A 24,705-nucleotide genomic window follows, 5' to 3' on the forward strand; every position below is an offset into this window, starting at 1 on the left:
TGTTGAACGTACATACAATTATTTTGTATTATTTTAGAACCGTATTGAATTGGGATTTACTGTACATGTGGTGTGTGAACCGGGACACTGGGAAAGTGAAAATGTTGGTGTATGACAGAAAGATGAGATCAAGGGATTACCATGAGTACAGTCGTTCTCCAGGCCAGGGATAACTACACTTTGTAATTACTGCATAATTACAGTTTGCAATCAAAACCCATATATATATAACTATTTTATATGTTTAATTCCTGGAACAGTAGCTCAGACTTCCGTTTTTAGGATCTCATTGTGCATGTGTAGGAATCTATATTCTTTAACCTTAGAACTAAGAGAGGTACATCGGCATAAAAGTCCTCTGTTCAAAAATCATGTGCAAAGGTCACTTTGTTAAAAGATGAAGATGTATTTTCTTGTAAATAAACCAATACAGTGCAACTTCGAGAAAATGGGCCCTGTGTGTTTGTTCACCACCACTTAGTTTCTAGAATATAATGTAAACCATTTAAAGTTTTAAACTATCAAAGTATTGGTATAATACTTAAATTACTACCGTTTTAGTAAAAATAAGGCCTTAAATCTTTTCCTATTTATTAATGTATTTTCCTAACAATAACAAATGGTACACTGCTGCTACAAATAGTAAGTATTATTGAATAGGGATTCAGCTGTGAGTTAGTCACATTACTTCAATTTTCTTTGACTCCCACACTGCAGTAATTCAAGGTGACCACAAGATGGCAACATAGCCCAGGGGCCCTGACCATTCATTACAAATGCTGATTTGCATACACCTCAGTGTGTCATCTTGTAATTTGGAAATATCAGAAGGAAAATCAAATGCCACAATGCATTGTTTTGCTAGATTTTTTTATGGCTGAAAAATTATAATGTGAGGCCTCAGACCGCAGAAATCGTATTGGAATAAACTGCATTGAGTGCATATAGCAGCTCTATGGCAGTCACCTAAGCAGGGACAGAGTAAAACAAGATACCTAAATATAATATTAAATTCCAAATAGATAACACAGAAGTGACAATAAATGTGCTTCATAACGTATACACAAGAAGGGATGCATAAAAAAGTATGAATTCAAACATTGATTAATGCATATTATAAATACAGTTGTATACATTCCTTTTTATTATTATTATTATCGTTGTTTTCATTATTATTATTATCAGACTCTTGTCGCAGGTCAGGTTGTCCCTTCTCCTGATTGGTGGAGCACAGGGGGAGGGGGAGGAGTCTGGTGACGTCCTCAGTCTCGAGAGTCACACGCCAAGTGGATCCCAGCTCTTCCCCACACACACATGCGCCTCTCTCTGCGGTTTAATGACGATGCTTCTGAAGAGGTGACCACCGCCGGACCCTGAAGCACATTTCCCCGGCAATGGCAAACAAATAAACCCAGCCTGAACCAGCTGCTGCATCTCCGAAAACATGGCGAGGAGGAGGCGGTGAGAGCTCAAGAGAGAAGCTTTCCTTGGACGGAGGCGAGCACACGTCGCTCCCTTGTCTCGTAAGAGGATAAAGAAAAAGGGAAAGCGAGCTATTTAAAGGCGGACTGTTTGTACTATCCACCGGCCACACCATGAGTGGAGGGCCGGATGAGAGCTCGGTGCGCGTCGCCCTGAGGTAAGGATGCAGACCCTCCTCTCTCCAAAGATGCTTACACCTGCTACAACAATGCACATGCTATTCCTGCTTGTATTCCTGCTCCACCCTCCAGTATTGACTACACATTCAGTTCAGACACTCCATTCTACATGTCCCTCTCTAGTGCATCCATTTGTATTCTTTTATCCCCAGATTCTTTCAAAACAATACCCCTTCTTGCCAAAATGTGCTTTTATTTTGAAGCTACATGTCCTCCTTTCAGTGCCACGAGCTGCACTTTAATTCCCATTGCCTGGACACATATACACCAGGAGCCTATGATAAGATGAGCTTCTTTTGTTAATACCTGCACTGCATGCTATAGATTTATGAATGAATATCTCAGCTCCTAAGGATTAGGCTAAGGAAAAGCCTGTAACCCTCCAGTGTGTTGTCCTGTCTAGGAGACACACTATCCTCTATCATTTTTTTAAATAGAGGACAATGACTGGTATATACACATTTCTATTAATTTATTGGCTTATGAACAACAGGGACAATCTACCATAAATGTATTGCACTATGTAGCACAATGCTCATTCCCATCAGCCGTCCCTGGGTTCCTATATATATATATATATATATATATATATATACACACTATAAAATCATATGTCCACAAACATTAATAAATACACCTGTACACTTACAATTATGGTATTCTTATTATCTGTACATTCTTCTTTTGATTAAGTAAATAAATAAAAGGACAGAAAATACAAATAAAAGTCAATCCCCTTCAGAGAGGATTATTTCGGCCTTAATGACAGCATGACTAACAGCCTTTCAACTGTTTTTCACATTGGCTTGAACCAACTAAAGGAACACACTGTCTTATATTTAGAGAGCAAAGTTAGTCGTCCAATGTGTTATAGGGTGTCATAATTCACCATAAGCAGGAGGAGCTCAACAATGTAGTATCTTTAAAAGAAAAGTGGCCACGAACGAAAAAAGGTGAATTTGTGGTTTTAGTTGAGTCGCGGTGACATTAGGAGTCTGACCTTTGCCCAATCCATGCTGCCGCTAACACAGTAGACAAGCGGAGATAGTCCCAGTCTGTACACTTCTGTGTGTGTGTGTGTGTGTGTGTGTGTGTGTGTGTGTGTGTGTGTGTGTGTGTGTGTGTGTGTGTGTGTGTGTGTGTGTGTGTGTGTGTGTGTGTGTGTGTGTGTGTGTGTGTGTGTGTGTGTGTGTGTGTGTGTGTGTGTGTGTGTGTGTGTGTGTGTGTGTGTGTGTGTGTGTGTGTGTGTGTGTGTGTGTGTGTGTGTGTGTGTGTGTGTGTGTGTGTGTGTGTGTGTGTGTGTGTGTGTGTGTGTGTGTGTGTGTGTGTGTGTGTGTGGAACAGTAGGACTTCAGACATCAATGATAGGGCGGCAGCTGAAGTAGGGGGCAGGTGCTTTTCTGTGGCGGAAAGACAATCTGAAAAACGTCATGTGAACTGGATCAGTTGAAGCAAGAGGACAAAAGCTTGCTGCTATCATGTTTCTCTTCCCTCTCTCTGCCTCGCTTGCTATTGTGCATTCAGACTTTGACCCAGAACTGTTTACTGTGCCAACTCAGTTTAAAAGTGTCATAGATAATAAACAATATCATCTGACACAGGATATCCTGCCATGCACTCAGGAGTCTTATCAATAGGATTTCATTTGTCTGTCTTCCTTAATAACTCAATATGGGAATAAAGTTGCAGGCTTAAATAGCTGTTGAACACACAACATACACAACCACACACACACGGCAGCAGAAAGGTGTGTGTGTCTCTGAATGGAAACTACCTGCTTTTGTATTTTCTTAGAAAGCTCATTCATTATTCACAGAGCTCGGTCGTCTTGTGTGCTCGTTGGGTTTCCACCGTTAGTCCTATTCATGGTCAGTGGAGTATGCATTGGTTTGTTCTTTCATATATTTGTCTTTCTTTCTTCTATTATTCTGTTCACTCATTCATTTGATGGGAACCTGTGAACGTATAAGTTATGTATTGACCGTCATACGTGCAGACATTGTGTTCCTTTGTTTTGACAGGAAATTGATTGTGGAAATTGATTTGAGGGGATCATATTAGATTAGGCAGGTCAAATGACTTTAAATGCTGCCTTTAATGTGAAAACAGATACTAAATCCTGAGTCAGGTAGACAGTCAGCTGTTCAGAGACTCTTCAGAGGTCAGCTGTGGCACCCAAAAGTGCCTTGTCACTAATCTTTTATTTTACACACTCTCACACACACTTAAGGTGATTCACTTCCTGTCACCGAGGATCAGCTAACCTTACCTGCAAGCTCACAGAACTCCTTAATCTACCGGTTTGCTTTGTGCTCCATTTGCATTCATGAGTTGTAGACCTTTTCGGAACGCCCAGGTTAACATCAACAATGGTATTTAGAAAGTCACACAAGTGAGGCTTCTTGTACAATACCAACCAGATCACTAGTTTTAATAGAAAGGCCTTTTGAAAAAAAAACTATTGATCTGATAAAAAAATCATTATAAAGTCTATTGGAATGTTAAACTTAAAGCTGATCAAATAAAAAATGTTATATGATTAAAGGAATCAAATAACTGTGTAATATGAAAAGTTGTACATATAGTGAAAAACATTTGATTGGATTTTATAGAGTATTATCATCCATTTCTTGAGATCCCCTTAGCGTTAGTCTTTTATCTCATTGTTTTGGTTTGTGTCACCACTCTTATTAAAGAAAAAACTTTAAACCCACGGTTATCTAACTGCTCACCACTAAATTACAGACATTTAGCAATTAGCTCTTGGACATTGTGCAGTATTTAGCTGCTAAAGAGCCAGACATTTCCATAAGAAGTTGGTGGAGACCAAAACAAAGCTAAAAAAAGACAAATCAAACCTAAGAACACAGCCACAAATGAATAATGTTTCTTTTAGTCTGCTAGATGTGTGTATAGATTGGACTGCCTAAAAACAATGAAATACATAGAAGTAGAAACTATGTATAATTTTAATGTATATATGTACCATCAAAAACGTTCAAGAAACTAGAATAAACTGACTAAAATGCTACTTCAGCACCATTGGAATTCCCTGTGATAGCAAAAGCTAAAGAAATAAACACTGTAACAACACTAGTCTGCAAAAAAGGGATTTTATTTTGTTATGTCCCAACACAATCGTTAACCATCTAATATCTTTGGATGACAGCTTAATTGGTTTCCACTTGATAGTCCCTGGAAGTCCTACCTTTTCATCTGCTACTAAATGCCTGACTTCATCTCTTTGAACCTCAGACCGCAGCTCCATGGGGGTATTTTGAGTCATATTAATCGCCGTGGCAACATTCTAATTATTTGGAGCTTGTGGTGAACCTGAAATCTCAATCAGAGGCCTTGACTGTGGGCCTCTCCCCACTCTGTAATAGTTTAGGTGTGTGTGTGTGTGTGTGTGTGTGTGTGTGTGTGTGTGTGTGTGTGTGTGTGTGTGTGTGTGTGTGTGTGTGTGTGTGTGTGTGTGTGTGTGTGTGTGTGTGTGTGTGTGTGTGTGTGTGTGTGTGTGTGTGTGTGTGTGTGTGTGTGTGTGTGTGTGTGTGTGTGTGTGTGTGTGTGTGTGTGTGTGTGTGTGTGTGTGTGTGTGTGTGTGTGTGTGTGTGTGTGTGTGTGTGTGTGTGTGTGTGTGGCTCATGCTGTCTGTTAGCAAGCTCCTAATCCCCCATACCCCCGCCCCAATAGTCCAGAGTGATGAAGTGCTTCTTTATCATCCTGGAGCCTGAACAGAGGGAAAGTATCATTTTGATTTCTAACTTTGAAGAGACAATTCAAACATTTCGATGTGTGTGTGCTGTGCTGCTGCTGCCAAGTTTTGAAGATCATCACGCCTGACAGCATGCAGATGGGTCACTTCAGTGTTATTGGATGATTCAGCAAACACACACACACACACACACACACACACACACACACACACACACACACACACAGTTAGTGAGGGTTTACTGGGTTATTCCCTGTGTGAATGTGTCCCAGATCTCTTTCCCTACATCTGTCTGTTAGCATATGTTTGCCGTGTCCCATATTCCACGAACAAAAAGCATACAGGAAGCTAATGATTTATCCAAGAAGGAAGTCATGTTACAGACTTTGTAAAGGGGCCACTCAAGTGACTTATTAGTATGTCAATGCACTTGCTTTAATAATGAAGAGCCTACAGCCAGAATTAGCCAACAGTGAAGAATCAGGTTTCTTATGTCAAACTCGGAACAGCAGAGCTCTTCCTCTTTAATGAGCTGTTTTTGAAAATGGAAAGGTCATTTTTAATCCTGCTTATACCAGTAATGCTTCAATGCGCGATAGAGCATCCTGCAGGTTAGTACATCTTGGCGGTAGACCCAACAACTTTACTCTATTGCTAATATCCCTGTTGACTATCTTCTATTGGCTCCTCTCAGGTGACCGTCAGACACAAGCCCCACCTTCTTGACCTTTGTGGATTATGTTTGAGCCGCAAAGGCTGTGCGCCGGCTGCTACGATACAAAAGCATTGTGTGTGTGCTCGTATGTGTGCGTGCATGCATGAACCTGTGTGTCCGTCCAGGCATATTCGTGATAAATATTCATGAACCAACTCAAGTGAACTGAGACACAAAGCAAAGCATGCTGCTAAACAATCTGCCAGCTGCGGTCATGTGATATTGCAGTTACTGCGATATTCAGTAACTTCTGTCTAACTAGGCAGAGATTAATTCAATATGGATGGCTGTGTTTTAAAATCCTACTTTTCCCACCATAAATGAATGCACAATATGTTTTCAATGCTTATTTTAAGCTAGTTTCCACTGCTTTTGCCTGGTATTTATCTAAGGTCCCATGTGTGCCATGAGTGGGAACATTTCAATTAGTGCGTGTGTGTGTTATCCTCATACGCCCTCTTTGACAGCCACCATCCTCTTCCACCTCTCTCTCCTTCCCACCCAGTGACCTTTGACCCAGGAAACAGTCAAGAAGAGCTGTGATCAGTGACTCACTCAGAATGACCCCCCCCTGACAGCCTGTTTTAGCTGTCACCATGGCAACCACGGTTCCTTTCAAAGGTTTGGGTGTGCAGTGATGTCCCTGTGAATGGACACCCGTCAGTCAGCCATCCTAACAACGAGAGAAATACAGAGGGGGGCGGGGTTTATTTCCTTTGTCAGCAGATTTCTGTTGTTTTCTTTCCCATTCTATTGACCTTTCTCCATTATTCCTGGCTTCATTCCCACATGTTCAGTGTCACATCAGTGCCTAGCTGTTTTTACAATGAATTCTGAAGGAAACTACAGATTCAAGGTCTTTGTCATACGTCTTTCTCACTTCCTGTCAACTGCTGTGAGGTTTCTCGCCATCCCTGACAATAACTAGTAAGAAAATGAATGGGAATTCACTGTAAGAGCCACATTTCAGATATTGGTGGGCCAAAATAATCAGACGCAAGGCATCAGAACCGAGGAGGGGTTAACTACAGTGTCCCTCAATTTCCTCGTATTAACATCGCACAATGTCTATCAGCCCCCCGCATTGACTTCATATGTAATCTCTTTGTGCAAAAATTAAATAAAAAATGTTTTATAGAGATGGACACAAGCTGTCATCCCTGCAAACCTGATACATCGTTAATATGATACAAAATCCTGCATATTTCTGGGCAGAGTTGTCTGTATTCAAAGCCTCTCACTGAAGACTTGTTGGAGCTTGTCGCTTACAGAAGTACACTGAAGAGAGTGATACGATGAATTGGCTCTTGATGTCAAGACCAGCTGCTCAACAATAGATTTACTGTCCCATGGAGCTAAAATAGGAGTCACTCATTGTGAAGGGGCCATACTTCACTGTCTATAACATAGTTCAGTAACAGGCGGACCTCAGTCCGGATCCAGACCCAGACGCCGGCCTATACGGACCCGGACCTATAATCAATACATTAATAGGGGATTTCAATTTTGACGGGCGATTCTATTTTAACCGCCGCCGACAGGGTGCGAAAGAGACGAGTGAGCGATACAGGGAGAGAAACACAGAAGAAGAGACGAGAGCGCGGCAGAGGCTGCGTCTCACTTCACTTCACACTCATTTTTGCCAGAGGATCGAGGAGTGATAACGGAGGAGTGATAACGGAGGAGCGATTATCGAGCGATAATCGAGGAACTAATCGGGGAGGCGTGTAGTGCAGTGGGTTGTGAGTTGGTGTTCGGATCAGGGGGTCACAGGTTCAAACCCCACTGCAGGCAGCATGTCGTTGTGTCCCTGAGACACTTCACCCCAAATTGCTCCTGTGGGGATTTCCCACAGTATTGAGTATGTAAGTCGCTTTGGATAAAAGCGTCTAACAAGTGACATGTAATGTAACTACCAGACCATCCTCCGGTGAAATCCTCAGACACTCGCCCCGCCCCCTTACTGTGTATCGCTCACTGATTGGACGATGCAGCGCATGCACTGATCTGGCTGCTGTCAGACGATCAGCTGTGCGGCGTCATCACAAACGGATGTCGCTTCATCTGACGCTCCGGAGGAAACTACGTCCCATTGCTCTTAAAACTAATTTCCCTGCTTCTCGTGGTCCTTGCGTCTCTCCATGCTTCCCTGGTGGGAGGGACTAAATGCAGGGAAACGACGCACGTGATGGACGCAAGGATTTAATTTAACCGAAGTGAAATGCAGCCAGAGAGCGGAGAGGAAAGTGGGTGTTTCTCAATGTCGAGGAAAGCTGCTCCTGAGCCACTATTTCAACGATACTACGTCATCGAGTACCGCCGAAGGACTGTTCCAATGTCCAGGATACTTGGAATTATACCGAGGCTGGCGTACTTAGTTGTGGGAAATGACTTGGAAATACATGTGCTACCAAGCAAGCCTCCTCGACATTGAGAAACACAGAGTGAAGAGAATAATTAGCGATACAGTGGGTGTTTCTCAATGTCGAGGACGCTTCCTTGGTAGGACAAGTCCCTCCGAGTTAGGTCCTTCAGAATCAATGCAAGAATCCTTCCTAGCCTCGGGAAACGGAGAACGGCTAACAGGTGTGCAGGTGTGCGTCATATGCGAGGCCCCACCTTAAATGGAGCGTGATTTCCGCCAAAGATTTGGAAATTGGTCCTTCCGCAAAGCATTGTGGGGATTTTAAGACCGCGGAGTCTACACATGTGCGGCCTTGAAATTTCCCGCAACGAAGTACGGCGGCCTCGGTAGAATTCCAAGTATCCTGGACATTGGAACAGTCATTCGGTGGCACTCGATGACGTAGTATCCTTGAAATAGTGGCTCTGGAGCAGCTTTCCTCGACATTGAGAAGACCCAGGAAGAGAAGAGGAGAGGAGAGTGAACATGCGTGTTAGCGGTAGACAGGGAGAGACAAATAATTACACATGGCGCTCTCCAAGAAGAGGAAAGTGGACAGTGAGAACAGAGCTTTTAACCCTGAGTGGACTCACTTATGTTCATCCTGCCCACTGGGACCACAACACCGGTGTGTCTCATTTGTTCAGAGACCGTGGTGCTCATTACAAGTGCCACTGTGAAACGCCACTATGAGACGAAACACAAAGTGTTTTACCAAACATTCCCTCTCAAGTCAGTCTCAGAGCCCAATATGATCAGTCCACCAGGATCTAAATGAAAACTAAATATCAGGCTAACCGAGGCTAACCAATGAGCACCTGCATATGTGTATGAGAATGGCCCTGACACCATTTCAGCCCAGATTTAAACTCCTGGCAGGACAAGCTCCAGCTCAATTCTCGCACTGAACAAAACAAAGTGAGTGAGGGACTGCAATATAAGAGGGAAAGAAAAAGAAACTTTAAAACTGTTCAATTGTTATGATGTGTAAAGACTGATATGTTCTATAATCGGCTGAAACTGTTAAGTCATGATGTGAAACGGTTAACAAAGAAAAAGGGAAACTCAAGCTGCTGCTACACTTTATTTTATTTATCTAAAATTAAGCACTTTTAAGATGCACATATTTTCAAAAGCTATTTTATTTATGTTCTCTATTTTATTTTTTAATGCAGCCGGAGAGGAACATTACACATATCCACAGTATTTACTGTATATCTGTATAGTTCAATGTTAATTGACAATAAATATTGTTGATTTTGAATTGTACTTTCTTTATTTGATTGGCAGTCAGTTGTTGATTACATGCAGACGTTGATAAAGCTGCAGCTACTTCAATATATATCACACTAATTCATAAAGCAGGTTAGACATTTTGATGTTCCGGACCTTTGCATGGGGAGATTTTCTCTAACTGGACCTCGTTGAATGTTAGTTGAATACCCCTGATCTATAAGGCCTGCTCTCCTTTATCTACATTACATTACATGTTACTTGTTAGACGTTTTTATCCAAAGCGACTTACATACTCAATACTACATCTCCTTATTCATCTTCTTGCTCTGGGCGGCCATTGGACTTCAAACAAATACAAACAAAAACCAGTGCACCTGCTGACCGATGTCTTAGAAAAGAGCTGTATGCATATCTTTCATTGTGTTTGTGCATGTTGTGCATATATAAGTCATGATGGTGTACCTGAAGGCGTTCTTGCAGTGAAGTCTCCTGCTTTCAAAGAGTGAAGCCTTTCACTATTTACACTTCAACAGAGGCCTTTGACGAAATGAAGGATTGGGCCTTGTGTGTGTATTTGTCTGTGCGAGTGTGTGTGTTTGTGTGTGCATGCGTGTGTCTTCAAAAGACTACAGTCCACTCATATCTTCATCAAAACACTCAAAGACATTCTTCAGCTGCTTAGCCTCAGTTGTTATTGAACGTTTTTATGGGGCTGTAAATGAATACCTAGAAAGCATTGCTTGTTGTTTTCTAACTTTTGACACTTTTATTTGAAATTAGAAGCTAATTTGCCAAATAAATGTCATTCATACCACCTAGGCCAAGGAGGTTTTGGTTTGTTTGTTTGTCAGCGGGATTACGCAAAAACTACTTGCCTGATTTTGTTACAAGTGTGTAGCTTTGGCCAAGTAAGAACACATCAGATGTTGGAGCTTATTCAAATCACAGGGCGTACATTTAGCAATATTATGGAAACATTCTTGGCAGAGGTCTGTGCTCACATCAGACAGTTGTTTTTGATTTATTACGCAAAGAAACCAAGGTTTCCTCGCAAAGGAGATGAAGATAAGTGTGTCACGAAGGGATTTTATACATTGTAACATCTTTGTATGTCTTTGCCTAAGATTGCTGCCCTACTAAACTGATCTTAAAACTCAACATCAGGCAAATGTTATTTTGCTCTGATTATCCCTAGATGTAATATTTCATTGCTTTGAACACCACAAACCTAATTCTAGAAATATCAAATATATATATCCTTAAGAAGATCTATATGACTAGATTCTGCTAGTCGTAACAAACATTGTTTAAATACACGTTTTAATAGAAAGAACTGGAGCCTTTAAGCGAGATTCAGCCACTTTTGCCGTTATGTGTGGTGAAAGGAGTTTTATTTAATGAAATAAAAGAAGAAAAAAAACCGATGTGACTGTCTGGTGAGGTCAGGTGATGAGTCAGGGTGCTGGTAGCAGTGTGAACTGGGCATAAAGAGTTGTTGTCTGCTGCCTCGTGGGCTCAGATGTTCCTTTCTGTTTCTGCTGAGTCACCCGTTGCTTGACCTGAAGCTCTTTGAGGTGAACCTCAACACTAAACCAAACATGTGATTACAGTGGATTAGACTTTGGTAGGTAGGAATGAAACTCCGGGCTTGGTTGACAATGACGATGCAGAGTGATCGGTCGCCTCCCTGGGGATTGATTTGATTGGCTGATTGTCAGGAGTAGTGATGTCAGCATGTGATTCGATTGGCTATGTTTCCGGGAGGATGAGGTCAGCAGTATGGTGCTGATTGACTGACTCATCTCCTTTTTTTTATACCAGCATCTCCTTATTTCCTGTTTGCTGATCATCCCTGTTCGTCAGCACAGGGGTAATGCTGCTGACGTTGACTTTATTTAGAGTTATTTTAAGCATCCGTTCCTTTTGCCATAATCTGAGATGGCCCCCAAAATAATGAGTTTTTCTGCGTGGTTGTGTGTATGCAGCTCATGCTCCCACCGTGAACAATGAAATATAATGTCTAGGTTTTAGCATGCCTGTGTGTGCATGAGGAGCCCACTCTTTCTCAGGCTGTCGCTGTAATCGCAGTAATGGGACTGAGAGCAGGAGTCTAACATGATGTGTCACATGGGAGGAGGCCGACGAAGCCCCCCTGTGTGTATTCCAATAGGTATATGTGTATATAGACTGTAATGTATGTGTGTTTATACCCCCTTTCATCTCTAAGAACGTTTCTGAACGGTATCTTATCAATCTAAACTCCTCACATCAAACAATGCTAGCTAGCTAGAGGCTTTGTTCATGGAAGTGTGCTTAAGAGCTGCTGGGTTTTCTTCTATATCTGTAGTCATTTGTAGAAATACTGGTTGTCTGATAGTCACAGTGTATATGCGCCTGCTTGTTCTCTTGTAGTGTATCAGCCAAACACTGAATTCCATAATTCTTATTGTTTGTTCCTTTTGTCCAAAAAAGTAAACTAAAAAGTATTTCATGATCACCTTATGTCACTTAAGGCATTTCCCTTTCAACAGGAGAGCTTTACATATCCTGAAATTAAACATTTAGAATGTCCTTTCCTTTAATTTGGAATCCTCTCATTCCTTTCCAGTACTTTATCTAGTATGTTAGCATAAACAGCAAGCTAGCAGAATTAGCGTTGTCTTGTATCATTAACTACGCAACTCTGGTCATAAGCCAACTAGCTGTCTGATGACTAGCGGTAACATTTTTGCTCAATATGGAACGTAAACATGTTTCCAGTTTTTATTTTTTAACATCAAATGGAATGTATTGTATCTTATATAAAATACAATACAACTTTATTTATAAAGCACTTTAAACCTCCAGACCAAAGTGCTGTACAGGCAAATAGATAAAACAAAGCATACAAAAAAGTGACTCAGCTCACACACCATAAAACAAGTGAAAACAAAAAACAATTTAAATGCAAAAAAGCAACACTCTGAAAGATGTTGAAACGCCAAATGTTAAAACGCTAAGGAGAAGAGGTGGGTTTTAAGAAGCGATTTAAAAGCAGGCAGTGTGGAGTATCAATTATCTCATACTAATTCTTGAAAGAAACTTTACGTGTCTCACTGTAAAAAAAATGTGCCATTTCATTGTTGGTTTTGACCTCCAGGTCAACCAAAATCCTTCCTTGAATGTGTATTAATTTAGTTAATAAAAAAACAAAAACCCGTGTGTTTTAATGTTAAAGGCCTGGTGAAAAATCCTGCGAAACTCACTCATGTAAAAGTACCTCTGTAATCCTCTCCACTCTGGTACGTCTTAGTGTTTTTACTTCTTAGAATTCCCTCCAACTGGCTGCATCTGTCATGGCAGATTAATGTGTTGAGTTATTAACACAGGTTCTCACTTGGTGCCCTGGGGGCCCATGATCTGTGTGGGAGTGAGTGTGTTCCAGATTTGATATTTGCTATTAGTAATAACTCTTCACTATGCAACAAATATATAATAAACCAAATATTATTCACAGCTCAAAATCACTAACAAATTCTGCATTGCACTTTGAAGTGGCATGAAGGGAGGTTTTGCATGTGTGTGTATGAGTGCATGATTGTGCACCTTTAGGAAGTGGCGGGGTTATATTTCCTGGAGCAACAGCCTGAGGAGCGTGTGTCACCCTAGAAGGTGGATTAGCTGCGGTAAATCCACAGCGCTGAAGGGCAGCCCTTATTCCGCCAGGAGAATCAAGTGTTTTGGGTTAAACCTCGGAGTGAAGCCTGCCAGATCATAATCACAGCTAAAGTCAGTCACACTAATAACACATCAGCAGGGTGCGCTTCACACTTAGCTTATCCCTCACCTGTTTACCGTTAGCAGAGACACGTGATGCCAGAACTTGGATCATGTGAATATGTAAACGTTCAAAAAATGCTCCATCTATTGTGCCACAACACACCTCTATTTTGAGGAACATCGTGGTTGTAAGGCTCAGATGTACTTGACCTTGTTTTATTTAAGAACACCATCAGAAATGTAATGATACACAACATTGATTAAAACAGTTGCAGCAGGTTTTGAATTTGCACTTACCATACCATAAAGACAGCCACTGGGTTTTTTACTTTTTAGTACTCTATTTCAAATCTATCACAAGTTTGGTGCAAGACTGGTGTCTAATACCACATTTAATGGCCAGTGCAAGTTGTCACAATTCATTTGGCAGTGGTTTGTTGGAAAGTAAAAAGAAATGGCTAACGGGGGTTTAAAAAACCGAGTTTCTGAAGGCTGAACCAGCGCAGTCTGATCATGTGAAAGACCGTCATTACGCCGACAGATAATAGGTCTGGCTGGATGGACTGTGGTGGCCTCCTAATGTGGAGATTATCATCAGTGTTTTGTCTGGGCTGTAGCCATTACATCTATTCTCTTTTATCCTCTGTCTTTGTCTTTATCTCAGACAGTCATGTTGCTCTTTAGCCTCCCTGTCTATCACTCTATGGAGGACCCTGGGGATATCACACAAAACAAACATTGTATCACTCTGTGGTCACGAATACAATCAGAAGCACAAGGCATTTATTCTACATGTGGATACCGTTATACAGCTTGTTCCCTTAGTTGGTGTATAGGACATTTTCTAAATTCAACATCTCATATTAAAGTCTATATTTCGTTACACTTCTTTCAAGTTACCGATGGGAACAATGACCCATTGACTTCATACTTTTGCTGTAAGCAGCAGTGAGTGCCTCCATTGTTACACTGGATTACAGTAATGGCGCTCTTTCAAGTCTTTCAAAGGGACTAATGCAGACTAACTCCTGTTGAGTCACCTCAGAAGACCAACCCAAACTGATGAATACAGTTTGACATGTCAGCTTGTAAACTTAAATCTGCACTAATTCATATTTTCATGTTCACAATAAGTTCATTTTCGATGTTTCATGCAAACCCGCCAAAAGTTATCACCTGACACTACAGGTCCGCCCAGCTATACAAAGTATTTTTTTTTAGCTCATTGTTTTGGTTTTACTGCCTGTAATTTCTTCTCACTTCTACTGCTCTTATAAGATTCATTTTCAGATGCAGAGGTCAGCTGTTATAGCAAAAAAAAGACTACCTGCTAGCTACTGTATCTTAGCAGCGTATTTAGCAGCCAATATTAAGCCAGCTGTTTTTTTACAGGGTCTAAACAACACTAAAAGGAGAAGTCAAATAAAGTAAAAAGGGAAATGTTTGCAAATACTCAAAGGATTAAACTGGGCAAATAAAATGTTTATAAAAATATTTTTATTTCTTGGCAATCCATTAAATTCTCCCTTGAATTACAAAACAATTTATAAAATATATTATACTATTTTAATTAATGGCCCAAAATGGACAGATTGTTAATTAGAAAGTACGAGATATGACAATTGTGGACACGGTAAAATACGTTAACGTTTTTCACCAACTGATGTATTTTTCCACTCATTCTTAGTTAATCAAACACTATATAACATCTTAAGGGACAATTAGGGCTCAGAATTCATTTTTTCAGGGTTAAAAAGAAAAATCCTGATTTGGTTCAATGAAAGATGGACTTACCATGTATCAAATATTGTATAAAAGGGGGCGATACTGCTGTCCATAACACAAAGCTGACAGTAATTCTCTGCAGGTGTTCGGTTACTGCAGGTAGGACTGAGTTTCTCCTCAAGCCTTTGGTCCCTCCCTGGCTTTTCTCATCAGGGCTGTAATCCCAGATGGAGTCTGCTAAATAGCTGTGTTCTGATGTCACACACACACACACACACACACACACACACACACACACACACACACACACACACACACACACACACACACACACACACACACACACACACACACACACACACACACACACACACACACACACACACACACACACACACACACACACACACACACACACACACACACACACACACTCTCACTCACAGCCTAAATTATGACGATGCTGTTACGAGATTCTTTAAGTGTCTCAATAAGTCGGTTTAATATTGCCTGTAGGCACTAATATGTTCAAATATTTCCTTGGTCTGCCTCCAATATGGCCACTTCCTCTTCAGGTGGACAGTAAGCACAGTGATGGGAGGCAGAGTTGCATTATGGGAGGAAATGATGTATAACAGTGTGTTTATTTGCACTAAAGTAAGAGTGATTCCTTAATGAAATCCAGGGCGGGACTGTTTACCCAGAGCTCTCCAGTGAACAGTGAGGGCACTGTACTGTGCACGGTGGCTGCTGGAGAGTGTGCTGGCACTGCGTGGTCACACACGCACACAATGCACACACACACACACACTGCACAGTAGCAACACCCATCTGTTTGCAGCTCAGTGAAAATATTTCCTGTCTGCTGCTCAGCTCGATATTTAATCTCGTAATAATAATACACATGTCAAATATAAGACACATTTTGGATCAAGCTTTCGATGCGTGCACAGACAGCTCTGCCTCTTTCTTACACACACTAACACACACACCAGAGTTGCCCTTGGAAATCTGTAAAGTTTGTGAATTAATAAAAGTGTATTTAAAGCTTCAAATATTTTTGAAATTGACATTGGAAATGTGCATGAAAGGGTTTGATTTGTAGCCTTGTTCGCCGCATAGCTTCATATTGTATTACGGTATGTCATTACACTTCATTTGGCTGACTCAAGCCTTGCAATAAGTGTGCCTGTAGGGGCAGGGGAGGAAATGGTACCCCAAACTAACCCCAAATTGCTGCTGTAGGCGTGTCTACAGTATTGAAGTGCATGGAGGTCCCTTTGGATAAAAGAGTCAGCTAATTGACATGTAATGCCATATAGAAATGGCTGTCAGTTGGCCTTTTTTAGTTTAAATGGATAACTTATGGATATATTACTCAATACTTCAAATGCTTCAAAATGTGACATAAAGTTAGATGTGTAGTTTTTACATAAAGGATTTCAGGTTTTTTTTTCTTGCCAGTATCTCCTTTTACAAGCGCCAGCATTGAATAATAGAACAAAATGTATTTCCTCAAGCAGCTGAAGATTTGGTAGAAATCAAACTTCATAAAAAAGTCTGTCTCTTTCTTTGTCTACCAGGATCCGTCCTCAGTTGGCCAAAGAGAAGATCGAGGGCTGCCACATCTGTACCTACGTGATGCCCGGCGAGCCGCAGGTGTTTCTGGGTAAGGACAAGGCCTTCACCTACGACCACGTGATGGACATGGACTCCCATCAGGAAAGCATCTACACCAACTGCACCGAGAGTCTCATCGAAGGCTGCTTTGAGGGCTACAACGCCACCATCTTTGCATATGGACAGGTTGGTCTCCTGCATGCTCCTACTTCAGCAAACACACACATTGCATCACTCCAAGGGAGGAAACTACTCTACAGTGAGGTTAATGGCAGCATGTGATATTACATTACATTGCATTTAGCTGACGCTTTTACCCAAAGCGACTTACAATAAGTGCGTTCGACCAACAAAATACAAACTTGAAGAAAACAGAATCATATAAGTACATCAGGCTTCATAGAGCCAAAACATTTCAAGTGCTACTCAACTCGCTTTAGATAAGCCAGCCCTTTATTAGTATATAAGTGCTTTGTTAATAGTTCTATCGCTCGAAGTGGAGTCGAAAGAGACGAGTTTTCAGTCTGCGCCGGAAGGTGTGTAAGCTATCTGCTGTCCTGATGTCAATGGGGAGCTCATTCCACCATCTTGGAGCCAGGATAGCAAACCCACGTGTTTTTGCTGATGGGAACTTGGGTCCCCCTCGCAGCGAGGGTGCAGCGAGCTGTTTGGTTGATGCAGAGCGGAGTGCACGTGCTGGGGTGTACAGTTTAACCATGTCCTGGATGTAGGAAGGGCCAGATCCATTCGCAGCATGGTACGCAAGTACCATTGTCTTGAAGTGGATTCTAGCAGTTACCGGAAGCCAGTGGAGGGAGCGGAGGAGCGGCGTGGTGTGGGAGAATTTAGGAAGGCTGAAGACCAGACGAGCCGCTGCATTCTGGATGAGCTGCAGAGGTCGGATGGCACATGCAGGTAGACCAGCCAGGAGGGAGTTGCAGTAGTCTAGGCATGAGATGACGAGAGCTGCGTGGCTTTCTGGGTCAGCTGGGGACGCATCCTCCTGATGTTGTAAAGCGTGTATCTGCAGGAACGGGTTGTAGCAGCGATGTTTGCAGTGAAGGACAGGTTGTTATCTAGGATCACGCCCAGATTCCTTGCAGTCTGAGTCGGGGAAACAACAGAGGTGCCGATGTTGATTGTTAGGTCAAGAGTGGGACAATCTTTTCCCGGAAGGAAAAGCAGTTCAGTTTTGATATGAAGCTTATTTTACTTCATATCATCAGACCAGCTAGGAGGGAGTGAACAGGCCTCACAGTCAATAAAAGATCAGCTGACATGTTCCAACCTGCCCTCACAAGTGCAGCTTTATATTGGCTCTAATAGATTAGCCTCAGAGGTAGAAATGGAGTTTATTACCCATAATAAAGTGTGAGCAGATTGCCTCACCAAATACCAGAGCAGGGAACTCAAATGAAAAGTCAAAACATCATTCAGAGACATTACACAGATAAAACACTGACCTCGCAATGGCTAGCTTTACAGTTACAGGTTATCTTGGGGGGGGGGGGATACCCTTTTTTTAACATATTTATTCTTTCTATTCTAATATCTGTATGGTTCATAATAGCTTACATTCTTTTTACACTTCATTTCTGTATGGATTAAGCGACTAAAACTAGTGAGCTTTTTCTGTGCCAATTTTGTTTCTTTCCACCTCCTGTTTTTATGCTAAGCTAAGCTAACCCACTTCTTGGTGTAGCTTGAAATTAAAGAGACAAACATGATAGTGGAATCAATCCTTTTGCAAGTATAGGCAAATATGGGTATTACAAAAATAATAATACATTTTTATAAAATAATCTATCGAAAATAAACTGAAGTATACTACATTTTTACAGCAATGCATAGCAGCAAATTGAAGGGAAATGCATAGCTCAAGTGTACTTTAAATTCATATTTCCATATACTGCTTGTTCTGAGATGACTTTTTTGGACCCTGTGATAGAGTGAAGGCCTATACAGACGTTATGGAACAAGCAAAAGCAGGTGCAATAACATCAAAGCCTAATGTATACAAAATAGTTTCTATAAGCCTTTATTGCATAATGTAAAGACTGAAAAGAGAGAGTAGACTTCCTGCTTGACATTTTCCACTGCAGCGGTTAAACTTCCCCTCCTCTTAATCGTCCCCTCGGCTCTTCTGCTTTCTCTTCATTATTCTCTCCTCACATTGTTCCTGCAGCCCTTGTGTTCCCGTCAAAGAGCCTTTCACAGTGCACCGTGGAGGCCTCACACACACATGCACAAACTCAGCACTCACACAGGTGTGGTCTCACACTGTCTTTCTCTCTATCTCTCTATCTCTCTCTATCTCTCTCTCTCTCTCTCTCTCTCTCTCTCTCTCTCTCTCTCTCTCTCTCTCTCTCTCTCTCTCTCTCTCTCTCTCTCTCTCTCTCTCTCTCTCTCTCTCTCTCTCTCTCTCTCTCATATATCTCACACACACACAAACAAAAGCACAAACTCCTGTCAGGGTCTCTTTCAGTTGTTAGACGGGGAGCAGTGGGGGATGATGTGTGGATTTGAGCTCAATGTTGCATTCCTCTTGTTGTCACCACGGCAACAACCACATCCCCTCTGACGCCCCTAAGTTAGAGAAACCACTCAGAGATGCACCCCAACATCGGAGTCTCAGAATTTAGTTAGTTCAATGCATGAATGAAAACGGATGCAATCATCTTCAATTACAATACTTTATGACAAATACGACTGTTTGGTTATTAATTCATTTTGTGATGAGTAAGATTCAAATATTTGTTATGTTTTTTTAACCCCATCACGATTAAAAACAAGCACAAAAATATGCCAAACCCTTGTGCTTATTTTATTGAATGACAAATAATAATATAAGCAAAAATACATAACAGAATCCTTAAAAATAACTAACTTAAGTTAAACCAAAAGATGCATGTGGTCCTTGAATAAAAATGCCATACTGTTAGCAGAGTAATGAAAAGTAATGTAAACATTTTTAAAATGACCATAGCCAAAACCGTTTCCATATCTGTAATTCATGAAAATAAATGCTGTAAGCGGACTGCCTGGTTACTATAATAAAATGACTTTACCAGCATCTGTGTCGGGATGATTCTGTCCCAAGCTTCTCGATCCATGTCAGCAGTTGATATGCTGAAAAAAACATGAAACCACATTACGAACACTCATAATCAGAGCTGACATTATTGATGACTCAGTCTTTTCCCCCACGTCCAGACAGGGTCGGGGAAGACGTACACCATGGGAACCGGCTTCGATGTCAACATCGGAGAGGACGAGCTGGGTATCATTCCCCGCGCCGTCAACCACCTGTTCAGAGGCATCGAGGAGCGCAGACAGACTGCCACCGAGCAGGGCCGGCCTGTTCCCGAGTTCAAGATCAACGCACAGTTCCTGGAGGTGCAGAAACACACACACACACACACACACACACACACACACACACACACACACACACACACACACACACACACACACACTGAGGAAGATGCACTAAAATAACCTAGAAATGGATGCAATTACCAGCACTTAAATCATCCAGGCCACTTAAGCTCCATTAGGGAGATGTAGGTAGAGCATGCAGACAGCAAGAGGTCAGAGGTCAGCAGAGGGTGTAGGGGTTTCAGGGTGTTAAAGCGTCCAAATGACCCTTCAGCCATTAAACTGTCATTAATCTGTCTCAGTGATCAGCTCCTGGCTTTATTTTTAACCGCCAATGAGTGTCTGCTAGCAGCTGGTGACGAAGCAGCTGAGGGGGAAAGATGAGTTTTAGAAGTGAAGCAAAATAACAGATGTTATAATGACACCGACTGTTCTTGAAATAATATGTGTACTTTATTTTTTCTGTTATTAATCCTACTTTTCAGTTATACAACGAGGAGGTGCTCGACTTGTTCGACTCGACGCGAGACATCGAGGCCAGGAAGATGCGATCCACCATCAAAATCCATGAGGACGCCAGCGGAGGCATCTACACCGTGGGGGTCACCACCCGCACCGTCGCCACTGCAGAGGAGGTCAGCTTTAACACTCGGGAATAATAGTTTTGCTCTGACCCCATCTTCGTCCATCTTTTTGGGCTGTATTTACTTAGAATTGGATTTAGAAAGCATTGTATTATCATTATATCCCCATCCGAATAAACTTGTTCTGAAATGGATTGATACTCTGCTCACCTCACTATGAAATTAAAGGCTTCCCCACTAAGGACAACTTGTTTAATATCTCAATATTACTTGTTATAGATAAACAAATAAAAAAGTGTACTCAGTTCCCATACTGTCCCTTTTAGTATACTGCTTAAATATAACTACTTGTTGAATTAAAACAACTAGAAATACATTATTTTCAAAGTCAGTTTCTCACAGCACTGAAAAACTACATTTTACATTTTCAGTAGCAACCACTCCATGTTACTGGAAAAGCCTCCACATAAATCTCTGTGAACTGAGGCACTACTTTCTGCTGAAAATATATTCCCTGAAAAGCTGCTGGTAGCCAGGTCTGTGGATAAATGAGGGCACAATGAGAAAAATAGACAATATATTACTAAATTCTACTATACAAATCTCCACACAGCTTCTATATGAATATCATCAATTAACCTGAACATTTCCGTATGTTTTGTTAAATGTCCTTCCTCTCTCCCCTGTGTATTCTTCTACAGATGATGCAGTGTCTGAAGCTGGGCGCTCTGTCTCGTACCACCGCCAGCACTCAGATGAACTCCTCGAGTTCCCGCTCTCACGCCATCTTCACCATCCACCTGTGCCAAGTTCGAATCTGCTCTCCTGACAACGACGTACGTACTGTCGCACACAGCAGTGGATCTCCGCTAATCCTGAATGTAGATTTCACTGATGTTGATCATCAGCTGCAATGTCATTATCAAACCTTGTTATCCCCTTAAATGTCTTCTTCTTCCTTCTCCTTCAGGATAATGAAACAGACAACCGTCTAGCCGGCGACTCGGAGATCAATGAGTTTGAGACGCTGTCGGCGAAGTTCCACTTTGTGGACCTGGCAGGTTCTGAGAGACTGAAGAGAACTGGAGCCACAGGAGACAGAGCTAAAGAGGGCATCTCCATCAACTGTGGGCTGGTGAGGAAGCTAGGAGCATGTCTGAGTTAGATATTTTATGATACACTATAAAGGGAAGTCATAATCCTATACTGTACTTAATCCATTAAGTATTAAATGATTACCCATCTTCTTATTGGGCGAGTGGTCATTCTACAGTATGTCAGTGAGTGTCAGTTCATTTTGTGGAACAAGAGAGACCCCAGGTGGCTAGAAGATGAACTGCACATGTTTTACACGGCACAATGATCCCTATTTGTACGTTTACCCTTAAATACCAAATCACAAACGTGTTGTTGTTCCTTATCTCCTCTCAGCTTGCTTTGGGAAACGTCATCAGTGCTCTGGGAGACAGGAGTAAGCGCTCCACCCACGTGCCGTACAGAGACTCCAAACTGACCCGGCTGTTACAGGACTCACTAGGAGGAAACAGGTTTGTTAACACTGTGTCCTAATATTGATTTATCCTCCACAGTGGATCACAAACCATGCATTATGTTGCTGCAAAAGTTGACAAAACTGCTTTGTGATTAAGCTGTCTACAGAAGTGCTACCATTTGTAACCAGTAGATAGTACCTGAAGGTTTCCATGCACCCAGTGGGTACATTGTTTCCTTAACCATGGCAAAGGACATGGCAGAAAACAATTAAAATAAACCAATCACCTTACTTCATTTTTTTGTGTTCTCCAGTCAAACGGTGATGATCGCCTGTATCAGCCCGTCCGATCGGGATTTCATGGAGACCTTAAACACTCTGAAGTACGCCAACAGAGCCAGAAACATCAAGAACAAAGTGATGGTGAACCAGGACAAAGCCAGCCAGCAGATCAGCACCCTGAGGACGGAGATAGCCCGGCTGCAGATGGAGCTGATGGAGTACAGGACGGTAAGAAGGAGAGGAGGTGGAATAAGACCGAAGAAATCAAGAACTGGTTGGAAACAAAAATCTAATAATATGAATGATCCATCAGGGGAAGCGTATGGTGGGTGAAGATGGCATAGAGGGCGTCAACGACTTGGTCCACGAGAACTCCATGCTGCAAACAGAGAACAACAACCTGAGGGTGAGAGTGAAGGCCATGCAGGAGACCATCGACGCCCAGAGAGTCAGACTCACTCACATCCTCAGTGACCAGGCCAACCAGGTCCTGGCTCGAGCAGGTGGGCAAAAAACGACATTATTAATAAGACCTAAAACTTTGGAAATGAGTAAGGAGTATTCCGATTAACTTGTCTAAATGTGAATGGCTAGTTCTTCAAGCTAGTTGCTAATGTCAGTATGTAACTTGCTCACAATGACTGTGTGCTATCATACTGAGGCTCAGCAGGTTTGTTTACAGTGTTTATTTAGGGTGAGCAATGCATGCTAACAGTTGCTTATTAGCGCTAAACACAAAGTACAGTGGACTGAAAAGGAGTCTTTTTATGATTTGACTTTAATAACGACCTACTGATGCAGCGAGCGCTTACTGAAATGAATGTCAGAGAAGGAGTTTAAGAATAAAGAAAAGCTTTGAATGCAAGGTATTTTATGTAACAATAATATATTATATATAAAGTATTTCTTCTCTGCCAATGCAAATCAACTTTCGTATTTGAAAAGCTAAAGTGATGCCTTTAATTCTAGGTGAAGGCAGTGAAGAGATTGCGAACATGATTGAAAACTACATTAAAGAAATCGAGGAGCTCAGGTATTTGATAGTATTTTATTGTTAATATTTATCCGCTGCCTTTTATAGTAATCTAAACGCCTGACTTTCCCCCTTTTTTAGAGCAAAACTCCTTGAAAGCGAGGCAGTGAACGAGAACCTCAGGAAGAGTCTTGCTCGGGCCTCCACGCGCTCCTCGCTGTACACCGGCCCCGCCAGCTCCTTCTCCACCGAGAAGGAGGCCAGCGACGTCATCGAGATGGCCAAGAAAAGCCTGGAGAGACTCAAGAAGAAGGAGAAGAAGAAGAAGAAGAGGTATTGTGCCCGTCTCAACCATTCAAAACATAAAATCCACCAAAAACAATTATTGAATCTTCTAAAATTCCTTCGAGGGGAATAGAAAAACACAAGCGTTGTGAAGAAGCTGAATGGGAGACTTTGGTTGTCTTTCAACACGGGGAGGGTGTGAGAACTGGTGTGTTGTGGGTAATTATCTCCTGGCTGCCTGCATTAGGATGTAATGCAGGTGTTTTATATAAGGGAATGACGGATCAAATTAGACAAGATGACAGTGAGAGCTGTTTTCGTTGATTACGGTCTGTCGAGTTCTGGCACGCTGTAGCACACTTTTATTGCAAACCAGGAGTCCGAAATAGTTTGCATTCTAAATGAATGTTACAAAGCCGCGCAGCTCTTAGTTTATTCTGTTTAAACCCTGCATTACTGCACAGATCAAATCCAGTCGTGGCTCTGTGGGATTGTTTCCAACTCGTTTGATTGACAAACATTTCCATTAACTTTTGAGTGTTGTAAAGTCAATAAGTCAAATGTTTTAAATAGATTTGACATTTTCATCATTCATATTATTTATTATCCATATTTGTTGGCATTACGCCTTTTTTAAAAAAACAACAAAACGGTTATCTCTCCTGCTTATGTTTCTTTGGTCAAATGTAGTTTTTGTCACCTGCTTCTCCATAAGCAGTGAGAGTCTCTGCACTCCCACCATCCTTTCTGGCTGCTCTCTCACTCTCTGCCTTTCTCCTATTTCATAATATTCCCTCACTTGCCCCAACTTCTGCGGCCTGTCTGCCGTCTCCACCTCCTCCTCACCTCCACACCTCACCGTCCCCACTCCCATCC

The 24,705-nt window shown here is 41.8% G+C and overlaps 1 protein-coding gene across 3 annotated transcripts in view; it reads left to right on the plus strand.

The window, feature by feature from the left end:
• Window positions 1-1,286: 1,286 nt before the first annotated feature.
• LOC117468386 (kinesin-like protein KIF21A) overlaps window positions 1,287-24,705 on the plus strand; it is a 38,339-nt gene continuing 14,920 nt past the window's right edge. For all 3 annotated transcript variants that reach the window (XM_034112462.1, XM_034112464.1, XM_034112463.1), the window contains exons 1-11: window positions 1,287-1,639; window positions 16,799-17,021; window positions 20,049-20,231; window positions 20,699-20,848; window positions 21,499-21,633; window positions 21,768-21,932; window positions 22,229-22,344; window positions 22,604-22,799; window positions 22,885-23,074; window positions 23,541-23,604; window positions 23,686-23,877. In XM_034112462.1, coding sequence (XP_033968353.1) covers window positions 1,596-1,639; window positions 16,799-17,021; window positions 20,049-20,231; window positions 20,699-20,848; window positions 21,499-21,633; window positions 21,768-21,932; window positions 22,229-22,344; window positions 22,604-22,799; window positions 22,885-23,074; window positions 23,541-23,604; window positions 23,686-23,877 — 1,658 coding nt within the window. In that variant the 5' untranslated portion in view covers window positions 1,287-1,595. The remainder of the gene's footprint in view (window positions 1,640-16,798; window positions 17,022-20,048; window positions 20,232-20,698; window positions 20,849-21,498; window positions 21,634-21,767; window positions 21,933-22,228; window positions 22,345-22,603; window positions 22,800-22,884; window positions 23,075-23,540; window positions 23,605-23,685; window positions 23,878-24,705) is intronic.

Source organism: Pseudochaenichthys georgianus, chromosome 23, assembly GCF_902827115.2.
Source record: "Pseudochaenichthys georgianus chromosome 23, fPseGeo1.2, whole genome shotgun sequence".
In the NCBI taxonomy this organism is placed as follows: Eukaryota; Metazoa; Chordata; class Actinopteri; order Perciformes; family Channichthyidae; genus Pseudochaenichthys; species Pseudochaenichthys georgianus.